This window comes from Numenius arquata, chromosome 2, assembly GCF_964106895.1.
Source record: "Numenius arquata chromosome 2, bNumArq3.hap1.1, whole genome shotgun sequence".
In the NCBI taxonomy this organism is placed as follows: domain Eukaryota; kingdom Metazoa; phylum Chordata; class Aves; order Charadriiformes; family Scolopacidae; genus Numenius; species Numenius arquata.
The window spans coordinates 55,568,788-55,587,261 of NC_133577.1; the positions used below are offsets into that span (position 1 = coordinate 55,568,788).

Here is an 18,474-nt window from a genome sequence, read left to right on the forward strand (position 1 = left end):
ATCTTCCTTCTTGGTACAATCCCCTTCTGTGACCCTTGCTTACGCACAGTAGCCCATTAAAACAGAGCATTAATTTCTTGAGAAGCAAAACTAGAATGAACACCATCTGAACCGGATGGATCAACTCAGCCTAATCTCTCAAGATGCTAAATTGAGATTGATTGAAATTGAGATAATGCATATTGACCTTTGTAACTGTTCTTCTTAACTAAGTTGAATAAACTCACAGGGATCTAACATTTCATTCATATGAAGTACAATAGGATCTCCTGAAGTATTCAGTTGACCTTACTAGGCCAAAGTAAAACCCACTGCGCACAAACTCACTTCCCTTAGATTGTCTCCTTCATTAAAAATCCATGTTCTGTTTGTGATAAATCATACAAAGAATAAGAACTAAAGTTTATGTAAACAAAATTCATTCAACTTCAGTGGGCAAATTTGAGTCCTGTATAAAGTCAGTGAAAAGATCAATTGCTTTAACTATGTTTTCAGAAAGCCTTAAATGTAAACAGAGTTTGGATCCAAGACATTCTTCACAGTGGGCAGAAGATGTTTCATCAATACATCAAGTCTGTCCAAAACCAGGTAACGGTGGATTCTGAAGCTCCGCAGGCATTTAGTAGAATCAACTATTGAGTTCCAAAATGATGAGAAAAGTCTGATCTTGATTTCTTTAGTAACAAATTGATTTCAGCATGTTCTCACGGAAAGGGTCTATATTTAATAAAGCCAGTACAGCTAGCTAACAGAATGAAGCAAATCTGCCATGAAGTATGCCAGTAACTTTGAAGTTGATTATAGGCTAATGTCCTTATCTGTACACTGGAAACTTACAGGCCTTGCCCAACAATATAAAAAGATAATTCTAAACAACTCACACCAAAACAAAAATCAGAGAGTCTACATGAACACGGTCTAACAACAGCTGCAATTCACTCTTCTCCACAGGTGGTAATGTTCTTTCTTCTGCCGAATGAAGCTTCCATTGTTGACAAGATAGCCCAGACAAGGGTACAAAACTGCTTACTTCTACAAAGGGGTTTCGTCCTTAGTTAATAGATTACCATAGTTACAACAAATTATTATCTTTTTTCTCGTAGCATTAAAGACTTTTTGGGCCAAGATAGCCCTGTATTTTGAAGTTCAAGGCATCCAAGAACAAAAAGTCCTTCTCCTTTGAAGGACCAACACCAGAAACTCTGTCCCTGAACCCATGGAGCCATATGGGTCTAGTGCTTGCTGCCTAACAGATGCCAGGGCAGGATTCAGACTGAATCAAGAAGCAATACTAACACGGTCCCACATTTTTCCAACATGGACCACCAGCACACTGCCTCCTGTAAAGCGTTGGAGTCCTTATTTTAGAAGGCAGTCATAATCAGTCTAAATGCCCTGCACCGCCTCTAAGATTACTTCCTTTTATGCAATGGTAAAAGATGGCCTCTTCGAAGTTCTCCAGCTTAACAAATGCTCTAACATACACCCAAAAGGAGTCCCTTCCACTGTGCAAGAAGCTCTCAGAAGCTAGGCACCTGAAGCAATGCATTTTAGCCTCCATCAATGTTCCTTGGCACTTTTAGTAACTGGCACTTGGGCAAAAAAATATCTCAGCAACAACTTTATAGTCACCAAATACAGACTCTGGCCATAAGCTTAATTGAAACCCTCCGTATTTTAAACATGATCTGTAACAAGAATACCAAGATCAAACTTGTAATTGCCTCCAACGTTAATATTTCAACATACTTTCTTAAAGAAGTCAAAGCTAGAGCAGCAACCCCATCTATTGAAAAACAGTCTGTTTTAAAGCCTGAACTACTGTAATGCGACAGAAAGTTCCTATTACTTTCAAAATGAAAGTTTACTCAAGCACTTTTGCTAGAGCTCTACTGTATGCCAGCACCAGTAGCCAGGTTTTGCTGTGACATTATTCACAGGGGTCTGAGCATTCAAACAGGACTTATTTCCTATTTGAATACAAGAATACAGCTGGCAAGAAGTTCAGAATGTTTATGACTTTATTCATTCAGGGTGACAGGAACATTAGAAAGATGGAGTGCACTATGGCTTGAAGGCTTTTGTTTAGAGGAGAGGAAACACATAAGTAAATGCCTAGCTTCCATTTTCTTTACGTAAAGTAGTATCAGAAATGCAGTGCCATCACCTACCTTTTTAAAACATTTTCAGTCTTGCACGAAAAAAATCACTTAACATTTTTCATGTTTTAAGTACTCAAGTGTTTCTGTAAGTCACCATTTCAAATTTCTGTATCTTTATGCTAGTATGAGAGCTCCTTAAAAATAGCCACTAGAAGTAGATGTGTGATAATAGCAATAAGCACTAAAAACCAGTATGAACATAATTGCTAAAAGTGTTTATGATATAATAAATTTTACTTACAGATGAGCCACCCTTTCTCCTTTTAGAGGAGGCAGAATGTTCCCAGAACCAATCAAGCAGTTGTGCACAATAGCAAGGCACTGCTGCACATCATCTCTTAAACAAAGAAGAAAAACAGATTACTTATCTGTTAAATGCTTGAAAATATACAAATCATAAACTGTATTTTTGGTGAAGTTATATAAAAGCCCTTTTCTTTAGCTATATCACTTCTGAACACAAGAGGGAGTACTACAGAAATCAATCTTTTTGATTTTTGATTCGACCTAATCATACTACAGAACTCCAACATTCAACTTTGTAAAAATCTCCAAAACTCTCCAAAACAAGTTTTTCAGAAAACATTCTGAAACAGCGAAGGAAACATCAGTATAATGAGCTAAACTAATCTCAGAACAGACAGTTTTACCCCCAAAACTTGTTTTGAATAATTTTTTTATGAGTCTCAGCTAAAATTCATGAAATAACTCTCCACACAAAGACCAAGAGAAGTCCTTCCCACAATGAGTAAGATGAGGGAATATTTTCTTTATGAGTGAATATTTTACAGTCTGAAGATAAATTATAATGCAAGAATGTGAACAACTTTTTCTGTTATTTTAGAGAATTAAGAAATTCTGTTTAAAGCTGTCTCATCTAAAGTAGTAGCATTTAGCATACAGTTACAAATTTTGCCATTTATTTTCATCTTTGTGATAAGCAGCTCTGATTTATAAAATAACTCCTTTGAGCCCTCTTAAGAGGTTCCCTAACTGAAGAGCTCTTAGTACTTGCGCATTACTTAACTCTCTAAATATATATGTTCAACAAAGGCTGTTAGAGTTTTTAATTTTATCTTTTCTAATAGAACAATCTTACTCTAAAGCTCCTAAATACTTTAAAAATGCTTGATTTCCAATTATTACTTGGTGGAGTACTAAGAAGAGAAAAAAAAGAAAAAAAAGAAGAAATTTGACAAGAATTCAAGCTCCAGAAATACTGCAATTCAAAGCAATAGCAGACTCACCTAGTATCCCGTTTATTAAAACCTTTTATTCCTTCGGCAACTAATGGTATTCTCTACTCTGGCAGCTTTGCTATCTTGTGTTCCAATTAAATTTGCAATTCCTGCACTTGGCTATATTCTCCCGTATCATCACCATTTATTTCTATTAGCTAGCTCAGTGAAGCCTTGACCAAATCAAAAGTCCAATTCTGTTATAAATTAACTGCTTTACATACAAAGTGCCAAACAGAAAAGAAAAACACCAAAAGAAATAAACATACAAATAAACTTAAGAAAGAACTTGCAAAGACTTAAGTAGGAAGTATATCCTAGTCTAAATACACTTTCTGATCGCAGTTTAGTGGCATTGATTTGTCAAGTATATGCTGTCTTTTCAGATTAGAAAATGTGGGAACTTCGTCAGAGAAAAATATTTAGAAGTCTAATACACCATGCCCTGTTCCACGTAGAGCAGTACTTGACTGCGTGAGGTATAACGTCACATGCTGTGAACATCAACTGAAGTATATATAGCTTCAAGGACATGAAGGTTTAACACGAGAAATAAAGAATGTTCGAGATTTAATGCTTGTAAACAGCTTTAGCTATTTGATACTTGTAAATGTTTTAGCACATACTAGAGTTGTGATTATCTTGTGCTTAGGAAAGTAACCTTATGAAGCCATGGTTTTACACTAACAGAGTTTAACAAGATTGGGCAATGGTATTCTTGTCTCTGTTCCTATTTTTTATGCCACTGACTCTGCATTACCTCCTCAGTTTCAACACTACCACTTTTTGCAGGGACACACTATGTACTGAATCTATTTACTCATAGGAAGGAAGCAGAGAGAGGCAGATTTCCAAGCCAAATCCGTTCTGCGTTCCACGTCATAGCTTAGGAACACAAATGGTTGTGCCAAAATAACAAGATAGAAGTCTGCAAGACTTTTTTTATTGCTGACTACAGTTAAATGGAAACACTATTTGTAGTACGTATTTAAAAAAATCCTGGAATAGAAAAGTCTTTATACCAACATCAAGTGTCTTAAGACTATTTTTTTTTAAAGAGTGTTTCTATTCAAATTAACACGTTATCAATTTTATGAAACGCACTTTCAAGATAAATGTACTCTTAAGAGTTAAAAATCTTGAATAATGTAAAAGATAGTAACATTATAGTATTTACTCTTTACTGGTAATAGCTACTTAAAATAGACATAAGTGAATAAATACACCTTCTCCGTATTGCATATCACCACTAACCTCGACATTTCTAGTTTTCCAATTGCATAGTGCTCCAGTTTGGTGAGCTCAGGCTGAAGAAAAGTATCCAGCAAATAAAAAGCGAAGTTAATTTCCTCAGATGAAGGAACATGCCACTGGATGTCCAAGTTCCACAGGTCACCCGGTTTACCCCAGTCCTATAGTAAATAAAGACATTTTTTATTAATCAAACTATGAAGCAAACGTCTTCTAAAAAAATTAGCATTTAAGATTACTAAAAAAAACCCCAAACACATGAACTAATTACTGCTGTAAAGCTGTTATCCTGACAAATCCAGAAAAAAAAAAAAACAACCACCCACGAACACGAATAAAACTGAATAGAAATCCCAAACCTACTATAATGTCTACATGTACCTGGAAAACAACACATACCTGAGAGGACTAAAAGGAAAAGGACTGTACTATCTAATTGAAACAGAACCTTGTAATTCCTTTGGCTGGATAAAATTCAGAAATATAAGTACAACTCAGACTTTTGATACTCCTATAGAGAACATAAAGAAGCCAGCCCATTTAATACTACTACTTTTCAGTTTTGAACCAAAATCAGGAAACTTAGCACTTCAATTTTAATAGTAATTAAAAAAAAACAAAACGTAAATTTTAAGTTGGACTTTCCATACAATGGTAGGTCATCCCATAACAAAGACACCTTCTAATATTTTGGCTTACAAAGAGCTCAGACTTGCTATAGAATCACCACCACTTGATTATTTAGAAAATAAAAGTAAATAATTGTCACTAATCAATATTCAAACATGAAGTCCATAGGACTATATTAATTAATAGATAGGCCTTTACAGTCTTCACTCTCCATTTCCTGTCTTTGTCCAATTTTACACAGTAATTTAAGATTACAAAACTTCACCATCTGTCGATGGTGATCTGACTGGACAAAAAGCACAAAGAGCTACAGTAGTAAACTTACTCAATGTAGCCTATTACTTCTCTTTCTTGGAAGAGCAGGCTAGTCCTCCATGAATATTACTTGAGAAAGTGACAGAACTGCAATGTTACACTGGTGCAGGGTAGGAAGCATGTAAGTGACAAACTCAAGCTGTTAATGGCAATTAAGAGTTGATACAGTATATACTTTCTAAAGTAGCAACTCATGCATGGAACAGCAAAGTAATTGTGAATTTTTTCAATTCAGAGGAGAAATTATAAAAAAACGGTAATCTATTTTTTGTGTTGGGGAATTTAATTCTTTGTTTGTTAAATGAGTATCTGGTCGAACTTGATCTTCCCATCAGTTTATAAAACTGTACTGGCTTTCAGTAACAAGCATTTACAACAAGTTGTAAAACCATGTAAAAGAACATTTTTCAGCAAAATGCAGCTTTATATTCAAATAGGCCAGCTGAAAACTGCCTGTAATACTGATAAATTGACCTCAAAGTCTTAACAGAAGACTAGCATATTACTTGTGACAGTTTCAGTAATTTTTAATATTGTCACTTCTACTTTCATTTTATCGCAAGCTCAGCGTAGAATCATCGATCATTTGTTTTTCTGCCTACCTGTAAAATACCATATTTCTTCTCTTGCAATTGTTTTGCACTGATGTTCTCATTTTTCCATGCACTCACCATTACTTGTTATATCTGACAACCACATTTATAGGAAGAGGCACAAGGAAAGGCTGCAGCTCTCATCCACAAAATCAGATGAAAGACTAAGTTTCTCCTATTACTGGATATTTAAGTTAATGTGAACAGCAAAATTCTCCTGCTAAATTCTAAACTTAACTGTTTATACCACTGTACTTCATGATAGCTGGGTCTCAATTAAATGCATCATATATTATAAAATTAAGAAACATGAGCAGGCAACTCTTGCTTTGTATTATCTTACTGTAGTCATGCAATCATTGTAAAACACGTCCTAAGTCATGTTATAAAACTTCTCAAAACAAGTCAGTATTCATTTTTTTGCTATCAATACAAAGTAACTCATAATTTGCTATACATTTCAAAGCCCAAAGCATCTTTCAATTACACTTTCCATTGCTGCTACCTATGTTCAGAAATCTCCAAATAAAACCAAATAATATATATTGAGTATGATTGCTTTTTCAAAAAGAAAGTCAAATCCTCTAATCCTAAGTAAATGAAAATCCTTGCCTTGATAGGAAAGTATTCAGAAAGAGGCTTGTCAAAGCCACCTGGCACACTGCAGTATTCTGTGGGGTAGATAAGTGTAGCAGAACGAAGAAGATGATGCAGTAGGTTACAAGACAGAATGTAACCCTGCTTACAGGTTAAATGTAGGGTTCGCTGCAGTATCTTCCCAAGCTGCTCCCTGTATGGTAGCAACTTCTTTCCATCCACTCGAGTGATCTAATAGGGAAGACAAACATTTCAAAGGTAAACATAACTGATTTTGTTCTAGAGGATTGTAGTGCTCAATTGATCCTGTACCAAGTTTCATTCTGTGTGTCACATTGAGTTCAAATGAAAGACTGAACATGCACATGAAGTACCACTTCTACTGACACTGGAAAAGTGTAAGTAACACATAAGAACTGTGACATACATTGCTTCTCGGCCCCGTTCAAAAATTTTCTAGCAATACTTGTATAGATTTTGAAATTCATTTAAAAAGATATATCTTTATCAAAAGCATCTTATGTTTTTCGCTACATTGATCCCTCTTCTTTAACCCACGATAACTGTACTAAATGCTTTAATTTTATTCCACGTGCACACTGTACATTTTTTTTGCTTCAAACAGCAGTCACTGATATCCCATTTAAAGTTAGATAAGAAAAAGAACTTATGCAGTGTCATTCAAACATTTACTTCATTTTAATAGCAGAAGTTCTTATTTCAGGGGCATTAAACAGGATACACTCGTAGGTTGAACATTCTTTGCAATACCTCTGACAAAAGCTGAAGACTCCAAAGTAGCTCCTTATCTAGTTCTTCATCATGTAATACATCATCATCTAGAGGAACAAGTGATAAGCACTGCTGTAATGATGCTGAAGTCAAGTTCTCCCAACAAGCTAAATCATAAACCAGATGCTTGCACCCCAAAAGTTTACTTTCAACACTTCTATTGCAACCTTCCAATTCATACTGCACTCACGTGCAACTGGAAGGTACTTCAGCCAACTTAACATCTTGAATACTTTTTGAGAAATTGAGGAATGTCTAGCGATATTTTAAACTACCACATTTTTAAAGAAGCACGCTTCTGTAGCTTTTTTGACTTCTGTCTTGAAATGATACATAAATAGCTGTTTGGTTGGTTGTTTTTTTAGATGAAATAACGGACAGAATCAATTTTCCGTTATTGAAATCAAGTCGCAGAAAATAAAGAAGTTTTAAATATGATTTTCAAGTTTAACAAAAGTCAACCCAAACCAAAGCAAGTAACACTAGAAATCTTTTAAACTTACTGACTGTGAGGTGAGTTATAACATTGCAGCAATGTGGTACAAACAGCTTCAAGGATTCCTCAGGGCGGCACTGGAAACAGCATCATAAATATCCCATTTAAAACAAACAAACAAACAAAAAGACGCCTTATGGAACTCAGCACACACATTGATAAGGATCTTCTAACATTATTATTGAAAGAGAGAAGAAGAGATTGTATCTCAACTCCAATTCAATCTAGAGCAGCCTGACTTCATGAGTTTTAAACACTCAATAAAACCTATATTTAACATAAATGCAAGAAAAAAGGTTTGTGAATGAACCCTCTTGAAATACTGCTATATGCAACCATCCAATTTTAGAAGACATGATATTAAGAACCACCTGCATTTAAATAAAAAACAAAGATCTAGCATAAGAAAAAGTAGTAGTATTGGCTTTTTTTTTTTTTAAGTAAAGATCAAGCGCAGTCAGAGCATTTTCTCTCACTTTTACTGCAGCTCGGCACATATCGGCAACCATTCGACCAGCAACTCTTGTCTCAAATATATTCGAAACAGCAAAGTTAAAAACCTTCTCCAAGGCAACCTAAAAATGAGTACAAAAAGATGGAGGTTACTTTTTTGAAAAAGGAAACCAGGTATCACTAAATGTTTGATGCTACACAGAAGGCAGCGTCTGTACATAATATTGTGTTCTTTTAAAACAGAAGACTGAAACCATAATTCACATTAAAAAAAATAAAAATCAGAAGAGCAATATAGAAAAAACAGTTCTGTAGAATGCTTAAAGCTGAGTAAAATGTAACTCCCATCACAATGAAAGCTGACAATACTATAAAATAGAAAGATTAAAACCCAATGTGAATAGTAACTGCTCAGGACAAAAATGCTAAATATTATCAGTACACATGACTTGCACTCCATGCAACACCTATGTCTAATTGTACAACTACTACCTTAAGCAGGAGAATAAAGGCTGCTGCAGAAGTAGCAATTACGAAACGTTTGTCAAAATAGTTTCAGTCTGCAGATTTTCACCTTTTTTCCTACTTATTGCAAGACTCAATTACAGTAACACATTATACCAGGAAAATAGATGACAGTGTCCACTATCACTAAAATAATTCAACTACAGGAAGGTCTGTATTTCCCTCCTCTCTCCAAGAGTTTACAAACAAAACACACTGAATGCTTTAACTGGTAACATAACGGGACACTGCTTTCAGCTGGAGATTATAGACACTTCTCAAATGTTCACTTTGGGAAGAAAGGAGGTCAGATAAATCTCGTTGACTAATGTAAACTTGGGATGTTTCTGAGAAACTACACAGAAAAATTGTTTTCTCTGAATAAGTCACAGTCCGCTGAAAAGAATGCTATGCTATTTTACATGTGAAAGTGAAGCCAAGACATCCCTTAGTTAACAAATAAATAGGGAATTGACTATCAACTATTTAAGTGTAGAATGTAGAATATGTATGTTTAAAAGCAGCTGATTAAAGCAAAGCAAGCTGAACTATAATACAGTGTAGATTGCATATGATTACTTCAATAACGAACAGCCAGGAAAAATACAAAATAAATATTTAATGACAACGAAGAATTAACTTAAGTCTTATATTAACCAAATGACCTTATATTAACCAAAATGCAATGGTTCAAAATATACAAAACCTAGCACCTCCAAATATATACATAATGTAATGTAATCGGATTAAAATGCATTAACTCAACCTGCAAGAAAAGAATCTGTCCATGTATCAACATGGACTCTCCATCCCCCTCCCTCAGAGTTATTTTAATCAAGATAATTTTTCTGATCCCATTAGCCACACAGTTCCTTGAACAGCTTCTTCTGCCCAGCTTAAGAAGCGGTAGGGAGAAGGAGCAAAAAAGGAAAGCAGGGGATTGGGTAGGTTAGCATTACCATCAAAGACATGAAAAACCAATACCCTTTTATAATGCCTTAGAACGTCACTATTTTATAGGTGATAAAGTAAGCTGTCGTAATGATTTCTCCTAACATTTACCAACAGCTGGCAAGAGAGCATCAAGGACCTAAGAGCTCTCTACTGATGTATATAAAATCATAAAACAAATGTACATGAAGTTCTAAACTTCCCCTCCCAGCCCTTTCTTTGATTAAACATGAAAGTTTAGGACAATGAAGGAAGGAAGGATCTGAATGCACCAGTCATGCACAACAGAAAAATAAGCCTCTTAAAGTTAGATGGAAAGCTCATGTTCTACATACCTTAAATATATCTTTTGAACACTGAGTGAGGATTGTACTGAAAGTAGAAGAGAGACCTAATTCCACTAGACTCTCTAGATGAGTCATTTTCTCAGTTTCAGTCTCCTCTCTTGTTTGTTCTAGTGTGCTGCTCTCTATAAGTCCAAAACATCTACACAAATACAATAAGTACAATTTCAGTACGTGGAACTTGAAAATTTTATGAAAGTTCTTCATGCCAAGCTTTCTCCTATCCTTAGGTTACTTACCTATCCATGAACTGTAGTACAAAATCCTCAAATTCAGCAGTTGCAGAGCACAATTCTCTTTCCACCTACAGTTTACCGATGCAAAAGAAGCACAAAAGGTTGGCTTTTCTTAAGGAAACATAAAATAGGAAATTAAATTTCTATTAACTACTTCAAAAACACTTTCAGTTTTTAAATTGTGTATACTACAGTGCATTTCCCATCAAAGTTTGTATAGTCTCAAGTACGTTACATGAAACAATTACTACATTTTCTTTAGACTGTGATATCAAATTTCCTGGATTTGATGTTTAGCCAAATAAACTCTCAGGGTGCAAATGGGTCTGCCTCCATGGATACAACCTTTGGCCTTACTACTGATCCTCCTTTCCAACAGGAGGTCAGCGAGTGCCAACTGTGGTGACAGACTTGGCTCTGTTGACATATTTATATTAAGTGTTCAGCATACAAACTCCTCTGTTTATTTTTGAGTGCTGCAGCTCTGGGGCAATGAAATTAACCTTCTTCCAGTAGCTAAGCATTCAGAATCTCTGCAATCTATAGCTACTAGCTGTTCTCAGAGCTACAAGAGGAGGATTTACATGGCAGTTGCAAGTACCATAGTGGACACTGTTGCTGCTGCCTTATTTGCTATATGCCAGATATAGCTTCATCATCTGTGCTTGAACTACTGTATCAAAAGCAGAATCAAAAGCGTAGTTATATGCAGAGAAACAAACAAACAAACAATTTCCCATTCTCTCCTGTGTTTTTTGCTATGTGGAAAAGAAAAGGAGAAAGTATTTAGAACAATGATGGAGAAATGGAGTGCAAGGAGCTCTAAAACTAGAGATGAATATGAACAGCACTCCAGTGGAGCAAACAGGTGGGGTGACCATGTCTAATAACAAAGGGGCAGCAAAGTATATAACATAGAAGAGGGAGATGAGGCTCACTGTCTAATGATGCTACTATCTCTTGATTGCAAGAGAGTAACAAGCATCTGAAGAGAAAGCAACAGAACCTTAATCAGAAAAGAAAAGCATGACTGCAGGAACACCTTAAAGGGGTGTGAGTGTTTAGAAATTGTTTCTCATAGGAGGAAAACAGCCCTGAAAAGTTTTTTGAAAAATAACTACAAACAGTTGGGGTTTTTCTGGAGGTTTTTTTTGGGTTGTTTTTGTTGTTTGTTTTTTTAAACAAATACAAAGTTTTCAACAGGAGACCAAATTCCTTCCAGAGGCTCCCAATCAATTAGTTACCTTTTACCTCGTTCTAATTTGGACTAGTTTTGAACTAGAAATGATGCACATACATCTCACAGCAACACTGTAGTCATCTGCTTTTTTTTTCCTTATTGTTACCTTAATGTTTTACAGTGACAAGAAGTTTCAAAAATGTAGTGGTAACAAAGCTGCTTTTTATTAGACTCAGAAAAATTTAGATGGCAACAGACCTCTGAACATCACTGTAGTCCAACCTCCTACTCAAAGCAGGGCAAGCTTTGAGTCAAATTACATTATGCAGGGCCTTGTGCAGCTAAATTTTGACATAAAAATATTTATCTGTCTGAATTTTAAAAGTTATCTCTACAATAACCTATGACTAAGAAGTAATGCTAAGAATACATTGCCAATTTGCATGCTCATGTCAGCTTTACCACATTGACCAGAAGCAAATGTGATCCACGTCATTTTTTTGGTTGCATTTTTGTTTAACAGTTTCATGTATACAAAAAGAGAGCAGCAAACCTGTTACAGTTCTGAAAAGATTATTACATTGCTAGAAATTAAATTGAAAAGTAGGTTATAGTTTTGTTTTCATAACTGCACAGCACTCTTACCTCTGAAAGATCATCTCTCTCTTGCAATACAGATGAACAGTCTACTAAAGGCACCAAAGTAGAAAATGTTGCAATAAACTGGAACGTAATCTGTTGAGAGTTGCAAACAGCTCTTTAAGAAGTGTTACGGTATTCTACACATTAAATATCTTTTGCAATTAAGGTATGGGAGCTAAAGCAAATCATTACATCAAAAAAAATTCCAGAGCCTAATTCTTCCACCTCAAAGCTTCAATAGTTATTTCTGAACTCATATCCAAAACTTACCATAATTCATATCCAAAACTGTGCAAAACCCCCTTAATTTTCTGACTAAAGCAACACTTACTTTGTGCTGCACCCTAAAGTTACAAAAACTGTATAACATTAACATTGTTTGAATAGTCAATTAATATGGATTCCTGAAGATGTGAGCTTTTAGGAATTAATTTAATGAAAACCTAGTGATAAAGGTCTTTCTATTGATCTTAAAAGACTCCGAATATTTACTAGGGGCTTTGGAAAATCTATTTTATCTTGGTTTTTTTAGAGCTGCCCAAGAAGTCAGTACAATGCTTATCACAATCCAGTGTTAAGGATTCACTTACCATTGTCCAAAAAGCCAAAAGCATTATTCTAAGTTAGAGGCTTGTAATATTAACTTTTTATAAATACAATTGTGCAGGAATAAAATCAGGCTAAGAACTTCTGGAAACATGAGTAACTTGCTTTCATACAAATATTAAAAAAGCTTTCAGAGCAATGAGTTGGCTAACTATCTTCTAAAAAAAGGTGATTTATACACTCACCATACATTTGCTGAAGTCATTTGGATCCACCCCAGGCAATGCTCTCATCAGTAGAGGTAGCATGTGCGTTGGACCTTCTGGAAACCACTTCCCCCCAGATACCAGACTACGAGCTACTCCAATTACACAGCTTAAAGTAGCTGTGAGCTGATGAGGTTCCGTCAATGTCTCAAGTGCAGGATATGTTCTATAAAGTTTAAAAGCAGTCATATTAGGAACAATGATGTTTCAAAAGTCTTCAAAGAAAATAAAAGTAGATTGCATATGTCATTTTCTACAGAAATGGCACAAAATTTCTGCAAGGAAAAAAAAAAAAAAAATCAAGCTAATCAATGGTTCCAAATTTTTTTTCTAATCTTCTTCCAATGGACTTAGCCTTGCTCTGTTAGAAAACGTTCCATCCGTTTGATCAGACCTATTCACAAAAAATTCACGATTAAATAATTTGTAGCAGTTGCAGCATAGAAATTAGTAACTGCTTGGGCTTCTAGATTCAAAGCTATGATGACTTTCATGTTTGAACTTTAAGCTAATGCAAGCTGTGTACTTATAAGTGTATGGTTCTTGTGACAAGCGTGAAAACTTGCCTTGATTGCCTCTACATAGATAAGGGATATATTACTTAGTGTTACATTAAAGTCCATATCTTCTTTTATAAAAAAACTGTTGTTACTGTGATTTTTAAACCTTTTCTACACTGAGTACCTTCTAGCAAACTGTGTAACACTTTGTACTGTTATCAACAATCTACATTTCAAAAGAATCATAGTGTTACCCTTGCCCTACATCATTCAAAGCACAAAGGACCTACATCTACACAACAAAATGAATTTGGAACTGCAACCAAGGCAAACATACTGAAGACAGTTTGTACTACTGAGCAGTTCAGTCTGCTCTCAAAACAAAGTAGTCATATCCAATAGGGGCGTCCATTGCTGTTCTTAAAACTGTTATGCTTGATGTATTTTCATCACTTATGCTTAAAATGTTTTCATATAAGAGCAGATTTATCAAGCCTTTAAAAACAGTTGAATCAGGAAGGTATGGAACTCAGGAAGGGCTCTTCAAGACAAACTAATTTACTGTTTTTACAATAGGAGTTGTTAACAAGTACAAAAGACTGCATAGGATGGGGAAAATGGAGAGGGACTAGGAAGAAAGCTTTTCATTGTGGCAGGAAAGTTACATTTTTCTTTTGGAATTTCAGGGATCAAGGTATTAGTAATAGAACAAACTAAGTATTTTACATGGGCATGTACTTTAGTGATTTGCTTATGAAATCAGAAGCAATGATTAATTTTAAACTATCTGTAACATACTCTGACACAAAACATAAATGTAAAACTTATGCTTATTACTACACAAATATACAATACTATCATTTATACTTGGCCCAGTTGAAAGCTAGTGAGAAGACAGAAGGTGACTTCTGAACAAAGGGTGCAAAGTTGCTTTTTCAACTGATCTACCCACTATCTGATACAAAATGCTAACAGAAATGCAAACCCTTGAGGACTACCCTATACTGCACAAGCTATGAACAGCTCCCAGAAGTATTCCATTTGTCAGGTGCTTAAAAAAAACCAAACCAAACAAAGTAAAATAAAAACCAAAGTCCTCCCTCAATCCCTGTCCTGACTCAGGTAATTGCTCAGGTGTGTGTATTAGGAGTTCCTGCCACTGGAAGCATTCATTTGCAGCAAACAAATAGCTTATCATATAACATGACTGCTTTGCATATTTATTTGTTGGGAAGGGAACACAGAAGTCTGCAGAACTTACTTCTCAAGTACAGGTGGAATTACTAATTCAGGACGCATCAGTGCAAGATTCTGCAGGGCTTGGGCAGCCTCCAGGCTTCCAGTTTTACTGAACATAGCCAGAAGAACAGGTTGAATAATGCATTCTACAAAGTCTGTAACATCCTGATCAGTAAGTTTATGACTATCAGGCACAGGAGTTAACCAAGTCATTCTCTTGTAGCGCTCACGATGCAGCCTTCTGACAACACTGCTGGGTAACCTTTGAAGCAGTTTCATCAGTTTGTTCTGTTGAATAAACAAGAAATGGTATTCAAATACGTGGTAGTAGCAGAATCTGAGCTGCTAAGTGTACAACAGACAATTAATAAGCTATTATCTTGAAACTACACAACTGCAATAAAAGAAAACACAGAAGAGCTCTAAAATACAATGTTCACAATTTGTCATTAAACCTAATTTCCCAAAATATTAACAATTATGCTGCCAGGACTATTCCTTATGATTTTAAAAATATGAAAAATATATACAAAGGATATAGTCAAGTATCAAGATTACTTACCAGTAATTACAACATCATTGAGAGCATTCTCCTCACATTCATATGTAAGCAAATATGCTATTCTAGAACAAGTCAGCTCCTTTGGCACTGCTTTGATCAGCCATGCTATTGGTACTTTCTACCAGCTACCCCAGGGAGATTCTTACATTCTCTAGCAGAAGACTCCATCATCTACACCATCAAAAAGTTATGCTTCATCGAACTAGATAAGCATTAAAAATCTTTTTTGCTTTGGTCAATCAAAACTGGATTTTTCTAACTTGGAGACAGTAGGTCAGTAATATGAAAGCTATGTCACACAAGCAATGCTGATGCTATATAACACCCTCCTTTAAAGTGCTGACTTCTTTTTCCTAGCTATTTATGAATTAGATGTCTAGTTTCGGACTTCTAAACTGCACTTGGGTTAGATGTTTGAAGAATACTTCCATCGTTTGAATGACAGTACAATCACATATCTTGAAAATTAAAGCCTCAAAATGTTATACAACCAACGGATGACCTGGCTGTTGGAGCACATACCACATCTATCAACACGTTTTACAGGTTTGACTGTTGAAATTACAGCCAAAGTTGTTATTTTTACATGCAAAAAACTCACCAGCCAGCGCCCGTTATTTGAAGGATGGTAAAAAGAGGCAATGCTATTGAACAGTCCAGACAAATGTTTTTGCACTAGTTTACTTGGTCCACCCTGTAAAAAATAAGTCATAGAATTTTATTACACAGAGTAAATTGAAATGAACAGCTAACACAGCAGTATGAGGTGCAAGCGAGCATTTTCACTTACCACAGCAACACCTAAAAGCATCAAATCACATCTGCAAATTCCCTCCCTTCCCCACCCTCAGCTCAGCACAAAGTAGCAAGTTTTTTCCACCTGCTCTGATGAGGTTCACCCTAAAAGAGCTGTTCAGTTGTTTAGCAGCAGCCAAGTGTGTATCCACAGCAGTGCTTTTAGCTGGCTGTTCACGTCCAGAATGCCACAGACAAGGGCTGTGAAATAAACCTTTCCATCCACATTCCAAACCGACAGTGAAACAATGTACTTTAAAACAAACCTTGGGCAAAAGATAGCCTAAAAACAACTTCCACAATAAGCAAAACAGAACAAACATTTGTTTTAAATACATACTTGCTTAAAGCTTTGCGCTAGTTTTTGTTTCACTTTATGAAAAAGTTACTAACCATCATGGCTGTGATCCACAATACTGCATGTCCTACATCATAAGCATTTGTTAAGAATCTTGGAACAACAACTTGATTGCTTCCCACTGGAAGATTTAAACTCCTCAAAATTCTGGTAAAAATCTGAAAGAAAGAAAAACAAACATTGGCATAAAATATATTAATTTATCCCATAAAGCTGGCATAAGTTAATTTTCTAATCAAAAGTTGTTTGGTGGTTTTGCAAACAATATAACTGCTATGAACATCTTTTAAAGAAACCCGTAAGCCGAAAGAAGATTCAAAGGTCATATATACTGTTTATCAAAAGAATATCATTAAGGCTATTTCCACAAGAACATGGGATTAGTTACACAATCAGACGTCACTTATCTAGTAAGGCACATTGTTGCTTTGATGTGGTTTGGAGTGATAACAGTAACAACTTCCAATGCTGTCTGTTACAAAAGGATGGCTCAAATTTTGAAAGTTAAACTTAGGTCTTCAAATGAATGCACCTAATTTGAAAATCTGGGGCACTGCAGTGTTAAGACCCATACAGGGAATACGGAATATTCTTAGCATAGTAACACTGAAGACTTATCTCAAAGTAAACAAAGTAAACTCATTTCATAAAATGAGAAACATTACCTTTGGTACATATGGATCCCAGTCTATGTACCCGATGTTGTCAGTGGCCAAGCGAGCAAATAGATTTACTAGATGCTGAAAACAACCATAAAAGAAGGAAATATTAATTAGAATATATTTATAATAAAAGATGCACAAACCCCTGGATCTACTTTACAGATGCAAGATAAAAGCTACCCATGGCACTAAAGCACTTGTAATAGGAGATTTCACTCTATCAGAAGCCAACAATATGTCATGATGCATCTGAATTCCTACCTTCAGGAGTCCTACTTGTTATTCATCTGAGCACTAACAAAGCAGGTAATTGTGATCTAAGTTCTGGGATAGGCAGCCTGTCAGAATATATGCCCCTAACTCTTCATGGATTTTTTTTTAGAATGTAAAGATGTACTAATGATACTCTTATAAGGCATTCGCACACTCTCCCTTTCCCCAAGCTCTGTGAATTAACATGAAAGGCAGAATGCATCACTACCTTTTTATTTCTCAACTACCTATTGTTAGAACAACTGTAAAGAACAGTAGATGAACAACAAATTTATACTTGAGCTATATGATGTCAAAGACTTCAGCTTTTCATAAGAAATATCTTTTCCTCTTTTGAACAGCTTTGAGCTTTTTTCCTTTTTTGAACAGTTTCCGCAGAGCAGAAGACTCCTGGTAGTAGCTTACAGAAAGACACTTGTACCGAGCTTCAGAGTCCTTCAAACACTACCATCATTTTATCAACACGGCATAGCAGACTATTCATCTCTGCAGCAAAGGTTTGGAACAAACTCCAGGGACAGTTGGAAGAGAGATTTCCCAGCAAACCCACAACACATCTTAAGCAAAGCAAAAATCTCATAACAGAACAGGCTCTAACTTGGTAATTTCATTGAATTCTCCAACAGAAACCTGCTACCTACATTCATAGTCTTTGCATAGAGGACTATTTGGATTGGCTACCAGAAAACATCCTAAGGATGTTTCCTAACCCTACCAACACACACATTAGGAATCCTCTTACGTGCAAGAATGAGAAAGACAGGCTCCGTAGAAGGTAAGAGGTTTGGGAAGAGAATAAGGTATCCAAGACAAACCACTTTCTTTGAACGGAAAGGACCCTGTGCTATCCATTTTGGCTGCCAATGCATCATCTGGCTCTTGATAACTT

General features: G+C 35.6%; 1 protein-coding gene across 1 annotated transcript in view; it reads right to left on the minus strand.

The window, feature by feature from the left end:
- The window catches only part of PSME4 (proteasome activator subunit 4), a 75,043-nt gene that overhangs the window by 35,218 nt on the left and 21,351 nt on the right, over window positions 1-18,474 (minus strand). The window contains exons 8-21 of the mRNA XM_074161633.1: window positions 17,316-17,390; window positions 16,686-16,808; window positions 16,099-16,191; window positions 14,958-15,223; window positions 13,176-13,362; window positions 12,388-12,477; window positions 10,566-10,630; window positions 10,318-10,468; window positions 8,551-8,649; window positions 8,082-8,151; window positions 7,558-7,625; window positions 6,802-7,017; window positions 4,655-4,812; window positions 2,404-2,499 (exon numbers count right to left, since the gene is read on the minus strand). Of these exons, the coding sequence (XP_074017734.1) occupies window positions 2,404-2,499; window positions 4,655-4,812; window positions 6,802-7,017; window positions 7,558-7,625; window positions 8,082-8,151; window positions 8,551-8,649; window positions 10,318-10,468; window positions 10,566-10,630; window positions 12,388-12,477; window positions 13,176-13,362; window positions 14,958-15,223; window positions 16,099-16,191; window positions 16,686-16,808; window positions 17,316-17,390 (1,757 nt within the window). The remainder of the gene's footprint in view (window positions 1-2,403; window positions 2,500-4,654; window positions 4,813-6,801; window positions 7,018-7,557; window positions 7,626-8,081; window positions 8,152-8,550; window positions 8,650-10,317; window positions 10,469-10,565; window positions 10,631-12,387; window positions 12,478-13,175; window positions 13,363-14,957; window positions 15,224-16,098; window positions 16,192-16,685; window positions 16,809-17,315; window positions 17,391-18,474) is intronic.